Here is a 21295-nt window from a genome sequence, read left to right on the forward strand (position 1 = left end):
CAAACCAACATGAGATGCGGAAGACCATTGGATATGTTAGAGGGGTGAATCTTCTACTTCTAAATCACTGAAGGTTCAATAACAAGAGGAACATTTCAGAATCCTTAGCGTTCGCTTGAGATGGATCCAAAGTGTTACGCTTGGAGGTGGGTGGACTAGAAATGAGACCTGTTTGGATCGGATAAATCTGGGAAGTTCTTTCCTTGGCGGTAGTGGGATCTCTGAAGGTGGGGCCTAGTCCTTGAGTATATGGTCAATCTAGAACACACCCCTTAGCAATACCTCCCGCAAAACCTCTTGTAACACTAAAAGCAAACATAGAAAAACCCAAACAAGCGAAAGATTTGTTAAGTTTACCTAGATCCGATATGGTTTCCTTGATGACTAAAATGTGATACTTCTTCTCTTCTATGTAGATATTACAAACACGAAAGAAAGCTTTATTCCTCGCTCCTATACAATTCCAGAACATAATTTTATGTTGTTCAAAATCCATAAAACTATTACAAATCTTCGGTGACCCTTGTCTACAACTTGGTGTTTCTGCCACCATCTCCAAATTAGATTCTTCTTCATCCGCTTCCTCTCTTCTACCATGCACCTTACTGAACGTCAGAGATTTTTGCATAGGAGATTGCTCTAAAATGTATTCAATGTGTGTAGAATTAGGGTGTGGATAATGAGGATCAATCCCAGTTGAACCTTGGGCTCTAAGCCCTTTTGGACCCAATTGTTCCAGATTATTCCTTTGAGAATGAAACGCTCAACTGTATTAAACTTTGTCAGCCACTTGTCCAGCTTCAATGTTGAGCCCACTTCTTTATCCTCCATTATTTTCTCCAAATTTAGCATAGTTTTGTAACATGTAATCCTTTTTTCCTTTTCTTTGATAATGCCATGTGACGCTATATTCAAACTTTTTGCAGTAATTTTCTCTTTTTTCTTCCTTTTTGTCACCTCAATATCTTTTGCCACATGATGTTTTCCCATTGATTCTTTTTGTGTCCTCATGTTTTTCTTTCCATAAACGTTGCTATCTACATGAATATTTATTTATGTCTCATCATCTTTTGTCCTACATGTTGAATTGCAGATTCTTTTCTTTGTCCTCCTTATTTCCTTCTTCAATTAGCGTCATGAACCTAGAGCCCATATTATTAGTCTATACATTCACCAGACCACTGTTTCATTTCCAAATTTAAACCTTCCTATCCGCCTCCTGCTTGCATTTCCTTGTTCTCTTTGTTTTTTGTACAATGGTCCACGATCATTTCCTTGTTTCCTGGTTCTTGATCCTATGATCTCCATTCATGCTTGTTCCTGAAGTATTTTCTCCCCTATTCCCACTTTCCTCATCCTTTTTTCTTGAGCAATCTTTTGCGTAATGCCCAAATCTACCACAACTAAGATATAACATGTGGAGTCCTTCATACTCCATTTTATAGTGCCTACCTTAATGGAAAACATTCCAAGAAGCGATTTGGTTAGAACAATCAGGATGCATAATCTAACATATTTTCCTTTCTTGATATTGTATTCTTATCCACATTGACATATTTTTCTATCATGTTTCCGATGAACATGAGAACACGCTGATCATAATATTTGATTGGAAGTACATAGATCCTAACCCAAACTGCTAGTTGTTCCACTGCATCACTTGATGGAAGAAAATTGGGGCTCCATTTACGAACGGTAAGGAAGTGATCGTATATTAACCACGACCCTTCCATTAGCGCAAATGCCTGACCCTCTTTACTTGTAAAAGTGACTAAGTAATAATCATGTCCAAGATCAACGATGTTTAGAATGCCTCTTCTTGTCCATATTTGATCCAAAACCTTGTAGCCTATTCTTCTTCCCAGCATTTTGATGACGACTCTCCTTTCTCCCACAATTTTGCAATATGTCGTTCCTCCAAAACGGACAACACAAACTGTTAGAAAAAATGGTATGATAATCCTGGATATCTTCAAGAATCGTGTTTGTTCACTTTCCGAACAAAGTATTTCGACCTTATTCTTGTCGGGTTCACGAAATCTTTGCGGGGATAATTCTTGAAGAACAATCTGTTTCTGACAATAGAGAGCAGATCAGAATGTAGAGAGGAAGTATGTAATTTCGTGTCCCAAATCGAGACCAAAAGACTCCTTATATAGGAGACCAATAATAGAAACGAACAGACACACCTTTTCGGAAAAACAGTTATGTCTGTTGGAAACGGGTGCAACTATTCAAACGAATTGTTATGTCCGTTGGGAAAGGGTGCAACTATTCAAAAGGAAATTTTGCTCGGGGCGCTGCCCCTTGGACCCCGGCTTGGACCCCGACGGGGCGCTGCCCCGCACCCCGCCAGAGGCTCCGCCCCTTGGAACCCCGTTTCTATTATTCGTATTCAATTGCACGTTTGGCTCTACGAGCGTGCACTCCGCACTACCCCTAACTCGTTTCAAGCTTAACGCATAATTGCATCGGCCTACAGTAAATCACATTACTACCAAAATACATTGATGATACTAAAATCACCAACACAAACTCTTGGCATTCATAATCCCCAAGTTTATGTTCCTTAATTCTTATGCCTTCTTCGTCGATCTCTTCCTCCTCCATAATCTCCCCATCCCGTGAGTGATTTTTAGAATCTCGTTGTTCTTTCCAAATGTTTCCTCCGTCACCATATTCTTGTACGATATCTTCCCATAGAGACTTTCTTCACCCGGTTCTCGATTCCCTATATTTTCATTCACCACCATCGGTTAAGACTAAAGAGTATCGATAGAAACCATCACCCCATCCTCGTCCTGAGTCTCAAGATTCGCATAAACAAACCCTTACATTGGTTGACTCATACACAACCCTACCAGAACGCAACTACAAAATTATACTTCATTAATGGCATATAGAAGATAAGTTTATATAATTGAAATGAGAGAGAATAATAAATATTTAAGGATATAATAGGAAAAATAGCATTAATTAGTCATTGGAATTGTAAAGCGACTTATATTAAAATACAAAATATTTTTCCAAAACGACTTATAATAAAAAACGGAGAGAGTAATATTTTTATGAGAAATACTAACCGGTGCCCTTGGGACACTATTTAAGTGATTAAAGTTGTAAATTGTTTTAAAAATGTGTGTACTCAATGCATTGGAAATTGAAATACTGAATTTTATAAAAAATATTTTCTTTTATTTAGTATGCTTAAAGAGTGTCATGAAAACACTCGTTAGCAAGACCCATATTTTATTTATAAAGAATCTATATTAAATCTCACAATTTAATTTAAATATTAATATTTTATTCTTATTTAATTTTATTATAATTTAAAATATTAATTTATGTACTTATCGCTAATAATAATAATAATAATAATAATAATAATAATAATAATAATAATAATAATAATAATAATAATAATAATAATAATAATAATATAAAATAGAATTAATTAATAAATTAAAATGAATCTGATTTTTTATGACAATAACTGAAAATGGAGTCTAAAAATAATGGCAAAGAGAACGTCGAAAAATACTCCTTTGAATGAAGATACACGCAGGTAAAAAACTCCCTTGGAGTTGGCCTTAACGTTACTTGTTTGTATCAATATTTTAAAAAATAGATCAATGATAAGCAAGACCTCTGAGTCAGTTTAATTAGTTCAAACACAATTAAACCAAATGACTAATGCTAATATTTATTAAAAACAACATGGCTGAACCCCATAGCTCAAACAATTCAATCTGATTCAAATATCTTATGGTAACAAAATAGATTTAGTATGTAGGACCAAGGGAATTTCAGTGTGGTTATAGCTTATCTCTTAGAAACAAAATACATAGTACATTTATTCAAATTTAACCGGTTCGGCAACAACTAACAAAAGAAAATATGGAATGACATCGGAGCATGTAATTCCAACTCCACAAACAACCGGCTAAACAAAGAGTGATTCACTCTCTCCAATCAACAAGAAATGTCTTTGGTCATAAAGGTGCATGAATTAAAAATTATGCATCGTTACTGGGTCTTTTCTTTGTGGTTAATGCAGCATACTCCCTCCCCTCATCATGTTTTAATGTCTGCCCTCCAAAATCAAGGACTGCAGATGTGAATGCCAATGCTGTTCCCGCAGAAATTGCGGTTGAGATGCTCCTTCCTACAGTATAATCAACAGCACGCAAAGCTTGTTAAAAAGCAATGAGATCTAACGCAATAAACTCATTCCACCACATAGAGCAGTCCATTACTGTTGCATTGACTGAATTCAATGTATATGATAGAATATAGTATTTCACAAAAGTATTATGGAAATAACTCTGGGAGCAAACTCCCAATTACAGAATACTGAAGCAATGAAATATAGGGAACTGATAGAAATAAGAATACAGAGAAAACAAACGCTCTCTCGATACCCTCCGCCCAATGGATTCCTCCCCTACTCCCCACACTATCTATCCTTCATAATCATGTTACCTTGCATGATCCCAGCCTCTCCATCACTCATCCCTTTAAAACATCCATTTTTTGTGTAACATCCCTCCAATTCTCTAACTGAGTTTCTATCCCCATTTCTGTTTCTATACCATCTCTTCCAGACATGTATTGGTATTTGGTAGCCCGTTTGTTACGGACCAATCAGTCCAACAGAAATATATTTAATAGTTGGGATTGGGAACATTGTTGTTAAGAACGTGAGTTAGATAATAGGATCAGACAATTTTATGTTCTTACGACCATTAGGCAAACTAACTCACATGTAAAATCAGATTCTGGTGGGGCAGCTTGAAAGATTGTGAGACAAGTTCCATTTTTCTTGGTAAAATTTGCTACTTGATTACTGAAACCTGTCTTTTAACACTTTCTTACCCTAGAAATTACTCATTCTCACGCAAGACACTGGTATGCTCAATCTCTATGAGCTGTCTCTCCCCCTCATCAACTACTTCTCCGCCTCTCAGCCTCTCTACAGTTGCTTTGTAGTCATCTCTCCTAAGAAGCTCTCCGCTTTGTTTTTTCTCAGCTTGGATTATCTGAAGTACCTCCCTAGTTGTGCATTATCATCGCTTCAGATGGGCTGCGATTGTTGGTAGTAGGTAAGGGGTGGTAGGGGTCAATGCTAATTGTGATTCATGGAACTTTTGATTATGAAATTCCAGTTTTAAGTTAGCTTTAATATTGTCATTTATAGTATTTGTTCATGTTTGGTATATATTTACATAAAGGAGCATATCGAGTGAGAGGAGTTTTAATAATGAGATGATGAACAAATAAGAACCATTAGATTGAATAAACATGTGATTAAATGATTCAGAACCTCCTCTCTTTCTTGCACACTACTGTTCCTCTCTTCTCCAATGTTTTTATTTATGGATCAATGTCTCATTTAAGTGCAGTAGTTGACCTGTCCGTAATTTCATTTTGATATTTGATTTTGATCAAAAGAAGTAGGGGTTGATTTTCATAAAATAAAAATAGGAGTTTATTAGAGGTTGGTTTTCATTAAAAATAAAAAAGGTGTTGATTGACCTTAAGCAAAATAGTAGAAGATCTTTTTTTCCAGAGAAAGCTCTGTTGGAAGAAATAGCTGCCATCAGATTTAGCAGTTTGTTTCAACTTTCAAGTTGAAAAAATCGCTTCCACTAGTTAAAAGATTTGACTGTGCAATCGGTTTCAAGATACCACATGTAGTTTCCGAAGATATCAAATTGGAGATACTAAACTATAGAAGAATGGAAGTTTTGAAATTTTGGAAAAAAGTAAAAACAGACATGTGGAAGATAAAGGGGCTAAACAGTCATGTGTATTCTTTAATGAATCATTTAATCACAGCTATGTATTTGATCTAGTGGCTGTTGTTTGTTCCTCTCATTTCTTATAATCACAATTCCTGTTACTAGATATGCCCCTATATATTTAATACAATTATAGTTTAATATAATTTCTCAGTTTGGTAGAATCTTATGATTCTAGTTACAATCCTATGCTTTACGATCATACTACCCCCCTCACAATCCTAAGTAAGATCTCGATCTTGACAACCTTGGTTGAGAATCCTAATTATCTAACTAGTTAACTACCTAACAGCTGTAACAGGCAACATAGCAAACTCAGCATTAGTTTGAAAACAGACTCCAGCAACCATCATACAAGTGTTAATCTAATAAACATCGATAGCACCAGCAGTCATTTAGCACAATGAGATAATCATGTCAAAAAGAAGCAAAAACCCGACATATAATTGTCCTAATTTCCAAAATGAACTAGATAAAGTCCTTCATCATATGATGCTTACCCCCTAGCATTTCCGAATTAAATTATCGAAAAAAAATACAAGGCACACCGTTGTCCACAAAAAGTATTCACTCTGCTTAATGACAGTAGCAATATTTCAATATCTATATCTCAAAATATGAAATTTTTTGGATAATTATTAACGAAAGAGATACCTCTGTAACCGAGAATAGATGCACCAGCAACAAAGCCACCAACAGCACCATTTACAAGATCCCTCTTCCCCCTGTAGTTCTGCACCAACTGTTCGACACCAATGTAGACTCCTCCTATGGCAGCAAAGGTTGCTCCATAGCCGCCCATCATCTTGAAAGTTCTTAACAACCCAGGAAGAGCAACACTTCTCTCGACACGAGGAACGTCATACCAGGTGGCAACAACAGTGCCCCAGATAGTGCCAGCAACTAAACCAGTAGTTGCACCCTTAAAAGTTTTCATGAGTGATGAATCCTCATCCTCCAAGTACCTACGTTCTGCTGGGTCCATTATTATCTCTGCACACCAACAAAAAGAGATTAGTCAAAAAGATCCAACCACTATTACTGAACAATGCTTCATTTTCTTTGGTTTTTAATTGGAAAAAAACAATTGATTAAAAAAAATGCACGATTTGATAATCTTTTTGCTGAATTTAGGAGATAGCATAAACCGAATTGAAAAAAAAAAAGATTGGAATTCGTCAAAGGGAGAATAGAAAATGATAATGATGTTGATAAAGAATTCAGATCGAAGAGCATATTTGAAAGGGGAATCAGAATGAAAACCCTAAAAAGATGCATAGAGAAGCGTACCTGAGAGAAATGATAGGGTTAGGGAAAAGGGAAGCGTACCTGAGAGAAATTGAGTTGGGATTAATAAGCTACTCCGAATTCTGTCTCAGCTGCCTCCACACTTCGCAGCGTTGCGTTTTTTGCCGATACTACTCAACTCACGATTTGCTTCAAACTTTTTTTTTCCTCTTACTCCAAAATTTTATGATGGTAAATCAGTATTTTTATTTTATTTTATTGTCTTTCAAATTGTAAAATTGGGTTGCAAATTAATAAATTGATCTCTTAAAAATAACTTTTTTTTTCACTCAAAATTAAAGAATAATAATGTAATTATTTTATTAAAATATTTTAATAAACGAAATGAATAAAAGGGTTATATATTTGTCAAAATAAAAAAAAATAAAAAGTTTATGTTATCGATTTAATTAAACTTAAATCATAAATGTATTATCATATACATGATTATAAATATGTTCATATAAATGTTGATACAGAAAAAAAATTAAATTATTTTCTTGTAACTTTTCATAAATTAACTTCAATATGGTTTTTAGATATAAATTGAAAGTGTTTTTTTTTATTAATTCATCTAAAACATCTCATAAAATTTTATATCATGATATGTTATTCTTGAATAGTTTCTTGTTCTAGTAAGACCAACATAACATTTAAAATGTAGTTTTAAATTAAGAAAAACGATTAAATTTATTGAATTGCAAATTTTTACATTTCCCCTCACCACCCAAATCCTAATATTATTCTCAGGTGAATAGCATTCCAGAGTTTAATTGAAAAATAAATTAAATCTAATTAAAAATGATTTTCATTTAGATTCTCCTAAACAATTTGTTCTTTAAATAAAGTTTATTACTACTTCAATCTCATGCATATATACCAATTATTTATAGTGTATATATATTTTAAACTTCTAATATAATTATCAATAATCTATTATTATCATGTTTCCCTCTAATAAGCCAACTCCCTATTTATTTATTTGAGGTGGAGCTAAAATCATATCTTCCATATTCACAAAAAAGAACTTTACAAAATGTTCATTGATTCAAAACAAAAACTCATGTGTGTAGTAGGACTATTCCAAAACAAACAAAAAAAACTCATGTAGTAGGACTGTACAGAAGGATATTTACAGAGAAAGGTGCTGGAACTGGCATAAACTGCAAATTTATAGCTCATTAATATCACTGGTTTCTGTGACACAAACAGATGATGTACATCAAGCTGATAGATGGCTAAATGTTGGCGAACTTTTAAAGCGTGTGTCGGCTGATCGGAGAGACTTCTCAAATAGATCAGTACCGTCTGCTACACTGGTCTTTGCAAAGTTGAACTTTTGGTATAAAGATATAAGAGAGTTCACAACTTCAGACATTTGGGGACGGAGGTGTCTTGAAGGCTGTTCAAAACACACAATTACTGAGGTTTTTCAATTTCTTATTCAGTTTGAATTATAAGATTAGGTGTTAATAATACCTGTATACAGAGGGAAACAAGATCAGCATAACAAGAAAGAGCTTTGAATGAAATTGTTGTTTTCATACTGGAATCTACTATCTGTTCCAAACTCGCGCTATCACGAAGCCTGGGGAAAGCCCATTTTGACAGATATTGCTCTTCCCTTGGCCTGGCACTATAATGTATTGAAAGAAAATAGTAGCCATCATTCAATGAAACAACACTTGTATCCTTTATAAGTGGCCATAAATATATAAGAGGAGATACCACAATATGGATGAAAAATATACCCGTCGAAAGGTTTCCTTCCTGTTAACAATTCCAGAAGCAATACTCCAAAGGCAAAGACATCTCTCCTTCTGCTGAACCCTGTTTGGCCATGGTCAGATGGAGCGTAGCCTCTCTCTGTAATTGTAGTCTCAGTAGCCTGTATGAAAAAGAATGACAACTTAAAACCATCCAAAAGATGAAATAAAAGCAACGCAGGCATATATAATTAAAGTATTGCTCAATGTCAATTATAAGTTATAACTTTAGCATCCAGAACCTTATCAATTACTTTAGCTGCTAGAACCTTCGTCAATGGTCTCAAAATTGCCAAGCTACTGTCACCAACACGAGGGATCAAATTTTCATCCAGTAGAACATTGGCAGACTTCAAATTACCATGGGCCACAGGCGGGCAGCACGCTGAGTGCAAATAACTGAAAACATTTCAATGAGTTTTTAGAGTTAAGACAGCATTAACTATGATTCTACTTCTAAAATTTAGAGCAACTCACTCCAAAGCCTGAGCAACATATAGAGCAATCCGAAGACGTTGGATCCACGATAGTGTTTCACATGCTCCACTATGAAGAGCATCATATAGAGTTAAATTTCCAAAGTAATCATAAACAAGAAGATGCTCTCCGTGCTCCAAACAGTAACCATTCAGTGGTATGATGTTGGGGTGCTTCAGTTTAGAAGCTGTGCAAATGACATCCAAGAACATTTCCTCTTCTCGGTAAGACAAACCCGCCATGTTTATGATCTTCACGGCCAAAATCTTCAACAACAACAACAACAAAATGTTAATTTGAAACCTAAACGTGATGAAAAGACAATTTCAGTGTTTGGAAAAGAGTTTGAGATTGTACTTTGCCATCAGGAAATTTAGCTTTGTAAACAGGACCAAGAGATCCTTCTCCCAGAAGGTTGCCTTCATTGAAGAAGTTAGTAGCCAGCTGAAGCTCCGCAATGGTATAGATTTTTGTCCTTCTAGTAGATCTGCCTCTTTTGGAATAACTTCTTCTTGATGTTTCCTCTACATTGTTATGGTGCAGGGAAGGAAATTTCATTGGACCCAAAAGAGGTGCAATGTTGATAGGTAGGAGAAGTGGCCTGTCGTCTAGTTCAGCAGAAGACACCTCTATCATCAAAGGGGCAAAAAGAGAGCATGATTAGCATTAGAAATAAATTCAAAAAAAATACTAATGGCATCCTAGCCAAGAGGGGTGGCTGCTAGCTACTTGATTATTACCCACAGAATGTAAAATTTCAATACAATGGCAAATTCATATTATTTTTCAAGATTTTCTCTGGTCCCCTCAAAAAAACTGACAAAACAAGATATAGATTATAAAGTGCCTCGCAGTCCATATGCTTTTCTGTATGAATTACCTATGCTTGCACTGGTTGGATGAGAATGAATAGAGATATCATTGCTTTCTGAGTAATTCTTGTTCCGGCTTTGAGAATGCAGTTTGTTTAACCGGATTGCAATAAGGAGTGCCACACCTGTAGCCATTATTGTTCCTCCAGCAGCAATAAAAGCAATTCCTCCAGGACCGAATTGTTTCTTCTTATGCTTGTGCTCACGTACTTTGGGAGGAGCATAGTTCTTGATGGCATTTGTATTAGTTGTGGGCGGGCGACTAATATTATGCTCAACTGATAATGTCCCCACAGGTGAAGTCAATGGGGGATAGTTGTCCGCTGCATGGAATTTATTCCCACCAATCCTATTTTAGGGTAGAGGGGATGGTTACTATCTTAAGTGTCCACTTCTGTTTGATGCAATAAAATATGGAGAGCAAACTCGAATTGTTGTCACTGACCTTAATTTTTTTATGTTCTGAAAATGATGTGGAAGAAGGCCACTAAACATATTATCTTGAATGTTCCTGGCAACACTGACAAATCAGCAAATAGTAGAACTGTAAATATTTATTGGGAAAATGTTAGAGATAATCCTACAAATCTGTAAGTGGAAGTTCCGCCAGGTAGGTGACTGATCCAGTGAATCTGTTATTCTGCAAGAACCTGCAAATAAGCACCAATTTTCATATCAAACCAACCGACCCCTATAAGAAAAAGCTCTTCCTTCAATAATTGAATATATGATGAAACATAAATCAAGTTTAGAGTAAATAAGGCATGAGAAGGAAAAAGTTTACAATCTAGCAAGGTTTGTCAAGGAACCAAATGATCTTGGTAGATCTCCCGAGAAATTATTGTATGAAAGGTCCCTGAAGAAAGGAAATCACCCTTCATGAGGTTCTATTTAATGAATTTTGGACAAAACAGTCAAAGCATCTGCATTTTGTTAATCTCATTTTCTCAAAACCCAGTCTTTATCATAGCCCTTTAAATCTGTGAAACTTACAAAATATTTATATTTTTTCGATGGACTCCTATCTCTGGTGCTTCTCAACTTTTACACATCTTCAACAAAAAACATCAATAAAGAGGAGAAGCCATCTATGTTTTGCTTTTATCTATTTTTTAGCTGAATGGTTTTCTTTAATATATTATAATCTACAAGGCTATAGTCCACTATTTTATCACTTTTTTGTAAGGTTTAAAAAGTTCAATTTGCATTCATGATTTGGTCTCACAGATCCAGAAAACTCAAGGATTCAAGTACCTAGAATTTTGTACTGGTTTTGTCACTTATTCATATTATTGAAATCAAATGCAAATACCGCAAGACCCAAGAGAAGTAGCCATACATTTCTTTGAGATTATCTAAGCCAGTAAATACGTCACCAATAGGTCCAATTAAGAAATTGTGGCTTAAATTCCTGCAACACAAGATGAAAATGACTATTGCACTTGCACAGCCACTAGTAAAGCTCAATCATTATAATATATTATGCTCAAAAGAGACAAAAAGTATGAACAATGTTTTATTTTCAATTGATAAAGACATTATATCTCCAAAGAATCAAATTCCCGTGGGATATTTTCGCTCAAATAGTTGTAAGAAAGCAAGCATTCTTTCTGCAAACAAATAATCAGAAGAACAATACAGTACTGAACATGCAGGTATGCCAATCAGCAAGCACAAAATTCAATCCTGTAGCAAACAAAATTAGAAGAACAGTCGCCTTACATATGAGTGACAGTGGGGGTTAAACCAAATGGCATTTCACCCACTATGTTATTTGAACTGACATCACTACAAAAAAAAAAAACGAGAATATAGAAGCAAGTTAGTTAATAGCATATCCTAAAATTCAAATGTTCTAATAAGTATCTAAAACTAACGCTATACGAAATTACAAACACTCACAGCTTCTTCAAGTTCTGTAGAGGATAGAGCCTGCATAGACTCCCAGTGAGGTTTAGCCCTTGAATTTGTCTGCATTTTGACCGAGAACACGGATAACAATTATCAATTTCATTATGATCTAAGAGTCTGCTTGAATTAGCTTATTTAAGCTTATGCACCAACATAATAAGCACTTGTGAAACTGTTCCTCAGAGTTCACGGAAACATTTTAAGACTAAGCACAAGTAGCTGATACATAACAACGTATGCTATAAGTGCTTAATTTAGCTGTTAATCCAAAGAGAGACTAAGTATGAAATCTGATCGGTGAATTTGGTACATTACAGGCGTATAACGGATGATCTGGAACAAGTAACACCCGTCCAAGACTCCTCACAAGGATCACTACCATTCCATCCACGGAGTGCATTCGAGTAATTCAAAGCCTGGTATAGATCCCGTAGAGCAGTCACTGTCACCCAAACAAACATCACAAGAAATATAGGGTTACTGAAAGAGCTAAAAGCCAAATCAATCTATATCCACTAGAATAGCAACAAAATTTAACAATATATGTAAAAATTTCAGTGATCAACTTTCCTTAAACACGTGCATGTAGCTACCGGAATGAAAATCTATGTTACCAAACCCTCGAAAGAAGAAAGATTCAACAGTGATATAGATACTAAAAATTTAACTCTCTTTCCAAGAATAAAGTTATAGAACAATGGAAGAGTTTATGAAAAGTTATCTGAGTTACCTTCAGATGGACTAGTTAACCCCAAGCTCTGAGAAATCAAAATTGACGAAAAGAGAACGAGATTGAGAAGGAGGTAAGGGAAGTTGCGAATCATTTTCACGAGAATTGGAAGAAACCGTTAGAAATACTCTTTGCACTTAAGAAAAGAAAGAAGGAGAAAATAGAATCAAGATCGGAGAAATCAAAGTGTGACGGTGGTGAGAATGGTGGTTTGAATTGTTTGAGCGGTCGGAGTTAGTTTCCGGTGAGGTGGGGTCCACTAACCGAGACCGTTGCGGAGGAGGAAGACGATTCAACAGTTTGGTACGTTTTGGCGCGAAACAACTTACTGGGCCTTATTTCTATAACAAGATTGATTGGGCTTTTTACTAAAAAATTCCATGGAGTTCATGCTGAGGTGAAAAAAGCGATACTCATTTTATTACATATGGTCTTCTTAGGGGATTTTATTAAGGATTGAGTTACTTCACCAAAAACGATTTTCACTTTTTAGTTTTTAAAGTTATAAAATTAGAACAATTTTGATATGTTTTTGAATTTTATTTCACTTTTAACAAGAATAAAAATATGAACTTTCGTTAAATCAGCTTAGTTAGTAGTTATTATGTAAAAACATCAGGTTCCAATATAAAACATATTAGTACATTATTGATAATTGTTAGATGGGTATTTTTATTCTTTTGGTATTGGTTTATTTTCTCCAAGCCTATATTGAGACTCCCTCGTATTTCAATTTTGACTATCTCATAAATATTTTTATAAAATTTTCACTTTTTATGAAAAAAAAAAAATTTAAAATATCAGTAAAAATAAAAATAAAATCTAATACATATAAACTTCATTGAATTTTGAAAGTTATAAACACTCTTTGATCGAACCACTATTATGGTTCAAAACAATGCTTTAAAAATTAGATCGACCGTGCGAGGGTACTGCATCCCATGTTCATTGAATGAGTTGGGATTGGAACGATTGAAGTAGAAGTAGTGTTATTCCTTAAGAAATTGACCGGAAGAATGTCGCCCACGAACTCCAATAGAGGTATTTCAAAAGCTTTTGAAAATGGAGAAAAGGGTGGGTTTAGCATGCGTTATATTTCAATTGAATGCATTTGGAGATCCATCTCCGAAAAACACTTGAGTTTGAAAAAAAGGTTAATCCGAAAATGTATCTGCAGACAAACTCTAAACCACATACGAAGATACATCTCCAAATTAAATTTTGACAAAGTGAAAGGAAGGAACTCAACAATTTACGCTTATTTTGGATGAAAATTATACGTTCGGAGATGCATCTCCGAAAATTAAGAACATTTTTTAGTTTTTAGAAAGAACCAATAAAGGCGGCGGAAAAAGAAATTCTCAACAATAACTAAATAGGACTTTTAATTATATTATCATAATTGAACCATAATTAATAACACTTAACCTCTAAAAAATTAAGATGCTTGACAAAAACTCAATGTACACCTCTCAAAAACATAGTTTGAATCCCACTTAAATATGAGAACCTCCTTTGATAATATGTAAATACTTTTATAAAGATTGTATAAACACTCTATGAGCCTTATATTTTTTGACCCAATTGAGTACCTCATAAACTTGTATCTAGATTGCTGATAATAATCAATAATACCAATTTTTTTAGTAACTTGCAGTCTTATTCAGAGTTGAAAAGGCAACGTATTTTTCAAACAAAAAAGAGACACTAGTGTAAGTGTTACGGTATTCCCAACCGCAATGCACTAAAACTTTAATGCATTTGCAAATCAAATAATAACAACAATCCAACACAATAACAATCACATACTACGGTATGTTTGGATTTTAGTAGCAAAGAAATTCCAGTTACTATCAAAATCACATGTAATGTACTCATCGAACAACAATGGACATCATAATCCATACATTATCTTTAATCATTTTTCATCTATATTTATTAGCTAGACATATAGGGATGCAAGAGATGGGATTTTAAGATGATTCATTGCATTCAACACAAACATAAAGTAAATTCCCACTGCGAGTCTCGCAATCAGAATGACTACGAATTCAAATCCACATCAAACAATTTCATACAACTTAAAAGCCCCATAACTCAGCTGTCCCAGCAAATATTCAAAAAGTGACTGAAAGTTTCACAAATGAAGCAAGGCTAAGAAAGCAAAATAGTATCAAACTAGCAAAGAACCAAGTATGCCTTAGTTAACTTCTCATTTTTCTGAGTTCCAATAATTGTGAAACATGATATTACAAACCTGACACCAAACAAGTGCATTAAAGTGACCATTGAGAAGATTCATAGGCCCTGGAGTGCTCTACATCCATATAATGCCTCCTTCCCTGCTGCGACAGATCAAGATCGCCGTGAAGTTGGCTATCGAGAGGCTGCGACATGTGACCTAGACCAAGATCGGGAACAACCTCGTGTGAAAGGCTACTAGCATCAATGTCCTTGAAATAACAGGAAGTGTTTGGAAGTTGATGCATGGCTACACCTTGAGAAGATGTAGCTAGTTGTGTCATGGGTGGTGTCTCGTTGAAATTCAGCATGTTATTCAATCCAAGACTTGGTTCTGTGTTTCTAGAACCCCATGTTTGATTTGACAGAAGAGAGAGAGCACAGCTTGAATCTGTGACTCCGGTGTAACTTTCCTCGGAAGGATGCCTGGCACCAGGGAAGCTTGTCCCACCCACCGAACCTTCCAAGAAAAAGTTGTCAGATGGCGACTCCGAGTTTCCCGGCCAAGACCAACCGAGTGGTGAGGTTTGATTTCCAGATGATTGAAGTGAATTTCTCAGGCTAAGTTTTGGGTGTGAGGCAAATTCCATCAGGAAACTGCCACCTCCGCCGCTGTTATCTGTCGTGAAAAGTGTCAAGTATTTGAATTGTTAGCATGTCAGAAATATAGTACAAGTTGGAAAATCACCAATACAACAAAAACTGATAGTAGATGGATTTAAAATTGAAATTTTACTGATAGTTTCTAACCAAAAACAGATGAAGAAAATCGCGTAAAATGTGAGGATAAGAGAGAGCTGGGTGGGGGCTTTCTGCGACGCTCATTATGACCAGCTAGTCGTCTGCGGCAACTTCTTTTTCCTTGATCAAACTCAGCAAGCTGATGAAATCTGAAAAAGGCTATGAAAAATGATTATAGTATTTCTAAATAATAATCATTTGTTGAAGAAAGATGAATGAGCACAAGTTTACCCAAAGGTTAAGACTTCAGAAATGTTAACATGACAAGTCTATTGCTAACTAGCATCACATAACATGCTGATGCTGTTGTTACCGAAAAAGTTGGATTCGCTTGGAAGAATCTTTTATTTCTCATTAAATACAAATGCAAATGAGACCGAAATCCTAAACAGTATATCATCCGAATAGATGCTAAGAGTCCAAGCATCGTACCTTAGACACTAATTATGGAACATAACATGCACCTTAACTGCTACAGATCAGAGGACGAGGAGTGATATTTCATTCAGAAAACCATATCCAACTCGGGACGAGCCATAATCCCAAAAAGACAGAAAGATAATGTTTGGATAAACAGCTTATTATTCGCTTATAACAAAAGGTAAAACAAAGTCAAATTGTTTTCACATAAGCTATTAGTTGTTTTTAACTATCATAAGCTAATAAGTTCAAAACAGCTTACAAACAAGTCATCAATTTTTCCAAACAGTCTTGAAAGTGTTTATATTAGTAGATAAACTCAAATAAACAAATCCAAATTACATTAGGAACAAATACCAGAAAGAAAGCTATTGCAGCTACGCAAAAGTACATATAGGAATCACATACACATATTGATAAACCATGTTCTTCAAATCTCAGTCAGATAACCATCCACCTCGAAAAATACACTATTCTTAAAATTGAACACTCCCTTACAATGTTCAGTAGCATGCTCTACCACACCACTAAGTCAAACAAAGGAAAGTACACAAGATAAAGCTAGAATTGTATAACAGAACAGCAATGCATAATTACAAAACCAAAGCAAGAGACCTGGATTACATTATCCAGCTACACCAATAGTACTCATTCTCAACAAGGTGCTAACAAATTAATTGTACACTATGCATGCACACTAACATGAGCTAGCATGACATAAAATGTGTATGAACACGTCACGACAAAAGAGTATTTTTACATCTTAGTTGCCCCTCAGTCGAGGCTAAGCGGGGCGAACTTCAAGTTCCCATAGGCGAGGCCAATGTTTTGTTAACCTCAAGCCCGCACCACTGCGGCTACGAGGTATTGTCTGCTCTAGATGCAAGAACCCTCATAACTTTTTCCTTTAGAAAAACACCATGTTGAATTGAGGAGTGTGAGTGTTGTATATATAAACTACCCTTATGTGGGAACTATTTTGGCCAGCCCAAAACACTTTCTTTACCAATGACCATACAATAGAACGGTGCAGCCACTCGCAAACTCCCATTAGCATATAATTATCATTAAGCATGCTTAAGAACCCTGGGTTCATTTAGATCAACAAAGGAACTACTCTTGCAATAGAAATCAAACATGTTTACATGATCAAACAATTTGATTTATATAACTAATTACTAGTTAAGTATATATCTAGCACAACTAAGATGCAAGAATCAAATTCCCTGAAAAGGAAAACACTATTCACTATTCAAATAAGCAGTTTAAAGCTAAGACAGGAAAAAAGCAAAGTACACCCCAAACACATTCAACACAACCCAAACTTGGACAAAAGCAACAGCACAATCAAAAGTTCTAACAACACAAACAAGCAAAGAATATTATTGTTATAATAAAAGCTACTATAGATAAACCGACCAAACAGGATAACATATGATATATCAAACATTCAATAAAACCTGGAGAATGAATAAATAAATAAATATTAAACAAATAAAATAAAATGACCCTAATAACCCTACCATAAGAAAAAGAATGAGTTAGGTTAGAAAGGTAAAAAAGACCTGCTACACTGTTGACAAAACCTTTGTTGGAGACCAGAAACAGTAACAGTAGGGGACTTAGAGTGCATGCTACAAACTTTGTGTCTAGAATAGTAAGCTTTAGCATCACTCAGATCTACTTTACAGCCCTCAACTTGACACCTAGGAGGTTGAGAGTGTTGAGCTGAACCACCTCTTCCTTTCTTGGAGCCACTAGAAGAAGAAACATTAGCATTGGCATTGGCAGTAGAGGAGTTTGCAAGAGATGAATCCTCAAAATAGATTCTTTGGCCAAACTTCAAGCCATTTAGAGAGGACTCTTCTGAAGAAGAGTTTTCTGAATCCATTGGTGTGTGTGGTTTGGTGGTGAGTAATGAGTAACTAGATTGTATTCATTGGTGTAGATGATGATAAATGAGAGTGAGAGAGTGGGGGTCTAGTGTAGGGGTTGGTGGTTGTTTAATAAATTTGAGTTTGAGAGATGAAAGTGAAAAAGTAAAGTTGAAGACAAAAGAGGAGATGGAAGAAAGGAGAGACTTGACGTTGGGCCATGTTGTTGCCAGAGGCCAGTTCAGTGCATTGCAGCGTATGGTACACTCAGAACAAGAGACTAGTGTTGATTGTTGTAGTGTAGTGTTTTGTGTTTGTGGAGTCCCAGAAACAAAAGAAAATTAAATAATGAAAGGAAATAAAGCATGAGAGAGTACCCTTTTTCATTTCTCTCGCATTAACTATTACAGGCCCAAACAGGTTTAACTGTTCTCTTTGTGCCAACTTTTGGTAAATTTTAGTTATTTTTTTATACCTTACCTACCCCTACTCCCCTAACCCACAAACATGGCCAAAACCAAACCATGCTGTCCTAATACTAATGGTGTCTTCAAATGTATTTGTCCAAGAATTATTCTTAAACTAAGCTCAAATTTTGCCAGTATACCTACGTGTTTGCTTCTTTGGGTACCATCAGAATATGATTCTCTTAGGCAATAAAGCATCAGTGCCTAATCTATTCAACTATGCTGAATATGGCTCAAAGCCAAGATCAAGAGGAGCATTTAAGCTACCATTGCCCTTTCTCTCCCCGGTATGGTTTGTGATAAAGTAAATATTAATTCACTTGAATAATAATATTGAATTACGATTGTTCTCTAATTGAAGACGTAGGCATAATTGATCTAAGACGTAGGCATAATTGATCTAACAACGAAAGAATATTGTATTCTTTGTCATGCAATTTATCGTTTTTTCCTTTTTCCTTACCAGTTGTTAATTGGTATTTGTTCACGTACGTAAAATAGAAGATAGTTCCTTCGGACGAACTATTCAATAGAAAACCTTAGATGGAATATCAAAAACCCTCTCAAAAAATTAGGAATGTTAAAATTCATTGTTTCTCTCAATCTTCCAATCTCTCTCTTTTTCTCATAAATCTTGTCTTTTAAAGTCCACCTTGTCTTGACCTAATGGGCTCCTCTATGTGATGTCCAAATTTATTAGGCTTTATCTCTAAGGTCCGCACAATTTGTCATTACATGAGCATAGAGTTGAGCATGTGCATCTTACATCATTCTTTCGTGCAGGAGTGTGGAGTTGAGAATGCACATTACGTCACTCTTATGTATAGGAGTGTGTAGTTGAGCACACACATCTTACGTCACTCATCCATGTCAGGCACGTGACATGTCATAGGAAAACTCTAGGAGGAGCTTTATTTTGGGTAATCTCATCAAAGTGAAAGCCCGAAATAACATGAATGTCCAAGATGAGCTAAACACGTCAAATGCTTGAGTTGAGCTAGACCTTCTCTACTTGGCATGGTCACACACACAATCCTACGTCGAGCCAAATAATGTGTTGACATTTGTTTCTCATCAGATCGGCCTATCCATGCCAGTCCACATTCCACAAAGCGTCAAGCATGATAAGGCGTGGATGTTTCTTCTCATCAGATCGGCCTATGCATGTCATTCCATAGTCCACAAAGCGTCAAGCATGATAAGATAGACATAAATGTTTCCTTCTCATCAAATCGTCATATGTATGACAGACCACAGTGCGCCAAGCGCCAAGCCTAATAAAGTGTAGACGTTTGTTTCTCATCATATTAGTCTATGCATGCCAGTCCACAGTCCACCAGGTGTTGAGCCGAATAAGGCGTAAACACTAGTTTGATTTCAACAAATTGTTTAAATTTTGATTATGATACTTTTACTAGTTTGAAGTGATTGATCAATTTAGTCTTGTCACTTTAATAAATTTACAATTTGATGCATAAAATTGCGTCTTACATATTTATCTTAGGTCTAAAGAAAGATATACATTAAATTACATTCTTAAAATAAATATCATACAAATAATACGAAGAAATATATTTTGTCAAAATAGTATTTATAAAAGAATAATATTTTATTTTTTTGTTGAAATGAAAATTAAAACAAATATCATACAAAGAATATGATAAAATATATAGTACTTGTTGATTTCTCTAAAGAATTAATATATATATATATATATATATATATATATATATATATATATATAATGGTTTATTAAATTTTATAACATAATGCGGTTTGATTTGGTTTGTTTTGAAAACTACAAACCGTGAATCGAACGGAACTGCACGGTTTTGTTAGAAAATGGCTCAAAGACATCTTAACCAAAAACATTTATTTGCGGTTTCGATTTAGTTTGGTTCGGTTGACGTTTTTCTATTAGATTGGTTCGGTTTTGAACAACCCTAACAAACATGGCCAAAACTAGGAATTTTGACTTGCATGCCACACTTCTGAAAATATATTCCAAAATGCCACCCTATGAAATTTGTTTCTCCACATGCCACCTTTTCACATTTTTTTAAAAGAAAAAACCCACACTCCATCCCAGATGGGTGACGTGTCAGTCCCCTTTCATGGGGCCACCATCTTGGATGGAGTACCCTTTATTATTATTATTTTTTGTTTTTTATTTTTTTAATAAATTTAATTGTTTTAAATTATAAATTAAATATAAAAATTAATAAATAAATATTTAATAATATAAATTATTTTTTTGAATTTTTTTTGTAATATATTTTAATTATTGTTGTATATTTTTAAAAATTCATATTTATTATGAATATAAATCTATTTATTTTTCAACAACTTTCCGCCAAAATTTTTTTGGTAGAAAGGGTCTGTCATCTGGGTATGACCTTCTATAAATAGAGGTGTGTAAGAATGTTGAATTATCAATATCGTTGTCTATAAATTACCTTGATGGATGCAAGACAAGATGGTACCTACCTATATTATTAGGATCATATACAAATTAATTTAGATGTCCATTGTATGTTTTCAACTCGCAGTGGAGAAGTTAACGAGGCGTTTAAAATCCACTAGTTCTAGGTGTTTTCGTCGAGTAGTCTAACACAATGTATGTTATGTTAGTGTTGATTTAATGTAACTTTATTTGAAGTTTGTGGTTTGATGTAATCTTTTATTGTGTTGTAACTTTATTTTAAGTT

General features: G+C 34.9%; 3 protein-coding genes across 3 annotated transcripts; all 3 read right to left on the reverse strand.

Annotated features, from left to right (window-relative positions):
• Window positions 1-3731: 3731 nt before the first annotated feature.
• Window positions 3732-7283, reverse strand: LOC131610401 (outer envelope pore protein 16-3, chloroplastic/mitochondrial-like). Its single transcript, XM_058882348.1, has 3 exons — window positions 7131-7283; window positions 6456-6794; window positions 3732-4165 (listed from the first exon to the last, which is right to left on the reverse strand). The coding sequence occupies exons 2-3, from the start codon at window positions 6784-6786 to the stop codon at window positions 4017-4019; spliced, it is 480 nt and encodes a 159-aa protein (XP_058738331.1). The 5' UTR covers window positions 6787-6794; window positions 7131-7283; the 3' UTR covers window positions 3732-4016.
• Window positions 7284-8140: 857 nt separating this feature from the next.
• LOC131612682 (protein STRUBBELIG-RECEPTOR FAMILY 2-like) lies at window positions 8141-11089 on the reverse strand. Its single transcript, XM_058884447.1, has 10 exons — window positions 10988-11089; window positions 10788-10853; window positions 10649-10714; window positions 10212-10552; window positions 9689-9960; window positions 9332-9597; window positions 9097-9253; window positions 8840-8976; window positions 8568-8724; window positions 8141-8490 (listed from the first exon to the last, which is right to left on the reverse strand). The coding sequence occupies exons 3-10, from the start codon at window positions 10696-10698 to the stop codon at window positions 8311-8313; spliced, it is 1560 nt and encodes a 519-aa protein (XP_058740430.1). The 5' UTR covers window positions 10699-10714; window positions 10788-10853; window positions 10988-11089; the 3' UTR covers window positions 8141-8310.
• A 3805-nt stretch (window positions 11090-14894) lies between these two features.
• Window positions 14895-18480, reverse strand: LOC131610403 (squamosa promoter-binding-like protein 9). The gene is made up of 3 exons (XM_058882349.1): window positions 17812-18480; window positions 15836-15975; window positions 14895-15704 (listed from the first exon to the last, which is right to left on the reverse strand). Exons 1-3 carry the CDS (start codon window positions 18135-18137, stop codon window positions 15121-15123), a joined length of 1050 nt encoding a protein of 349 aa, XP_058738332.1. The 5' UTR covers window positions 18138-18480; the 3' UTR covers window positions 14895-15120.
• Between the last annotated feature and the right edge of the window lie 2815 nt (window positions 18481-21295).

Source organism: Vicia villosa, linkage group LG6 (genome assembly GCF_029867415.1).
Source record: "Vicia villosa cultivar HV-30 ecotype Madison, WI linkage group LG6, Vvil1.0, whole genome shotgun sequence".
Lineage (NCBI taxonomy): Eukaryota > Viridiplantae > Streptophyta > Magnoliopsida > Fabales > Fabaceae > Vicia > Vicia villosa.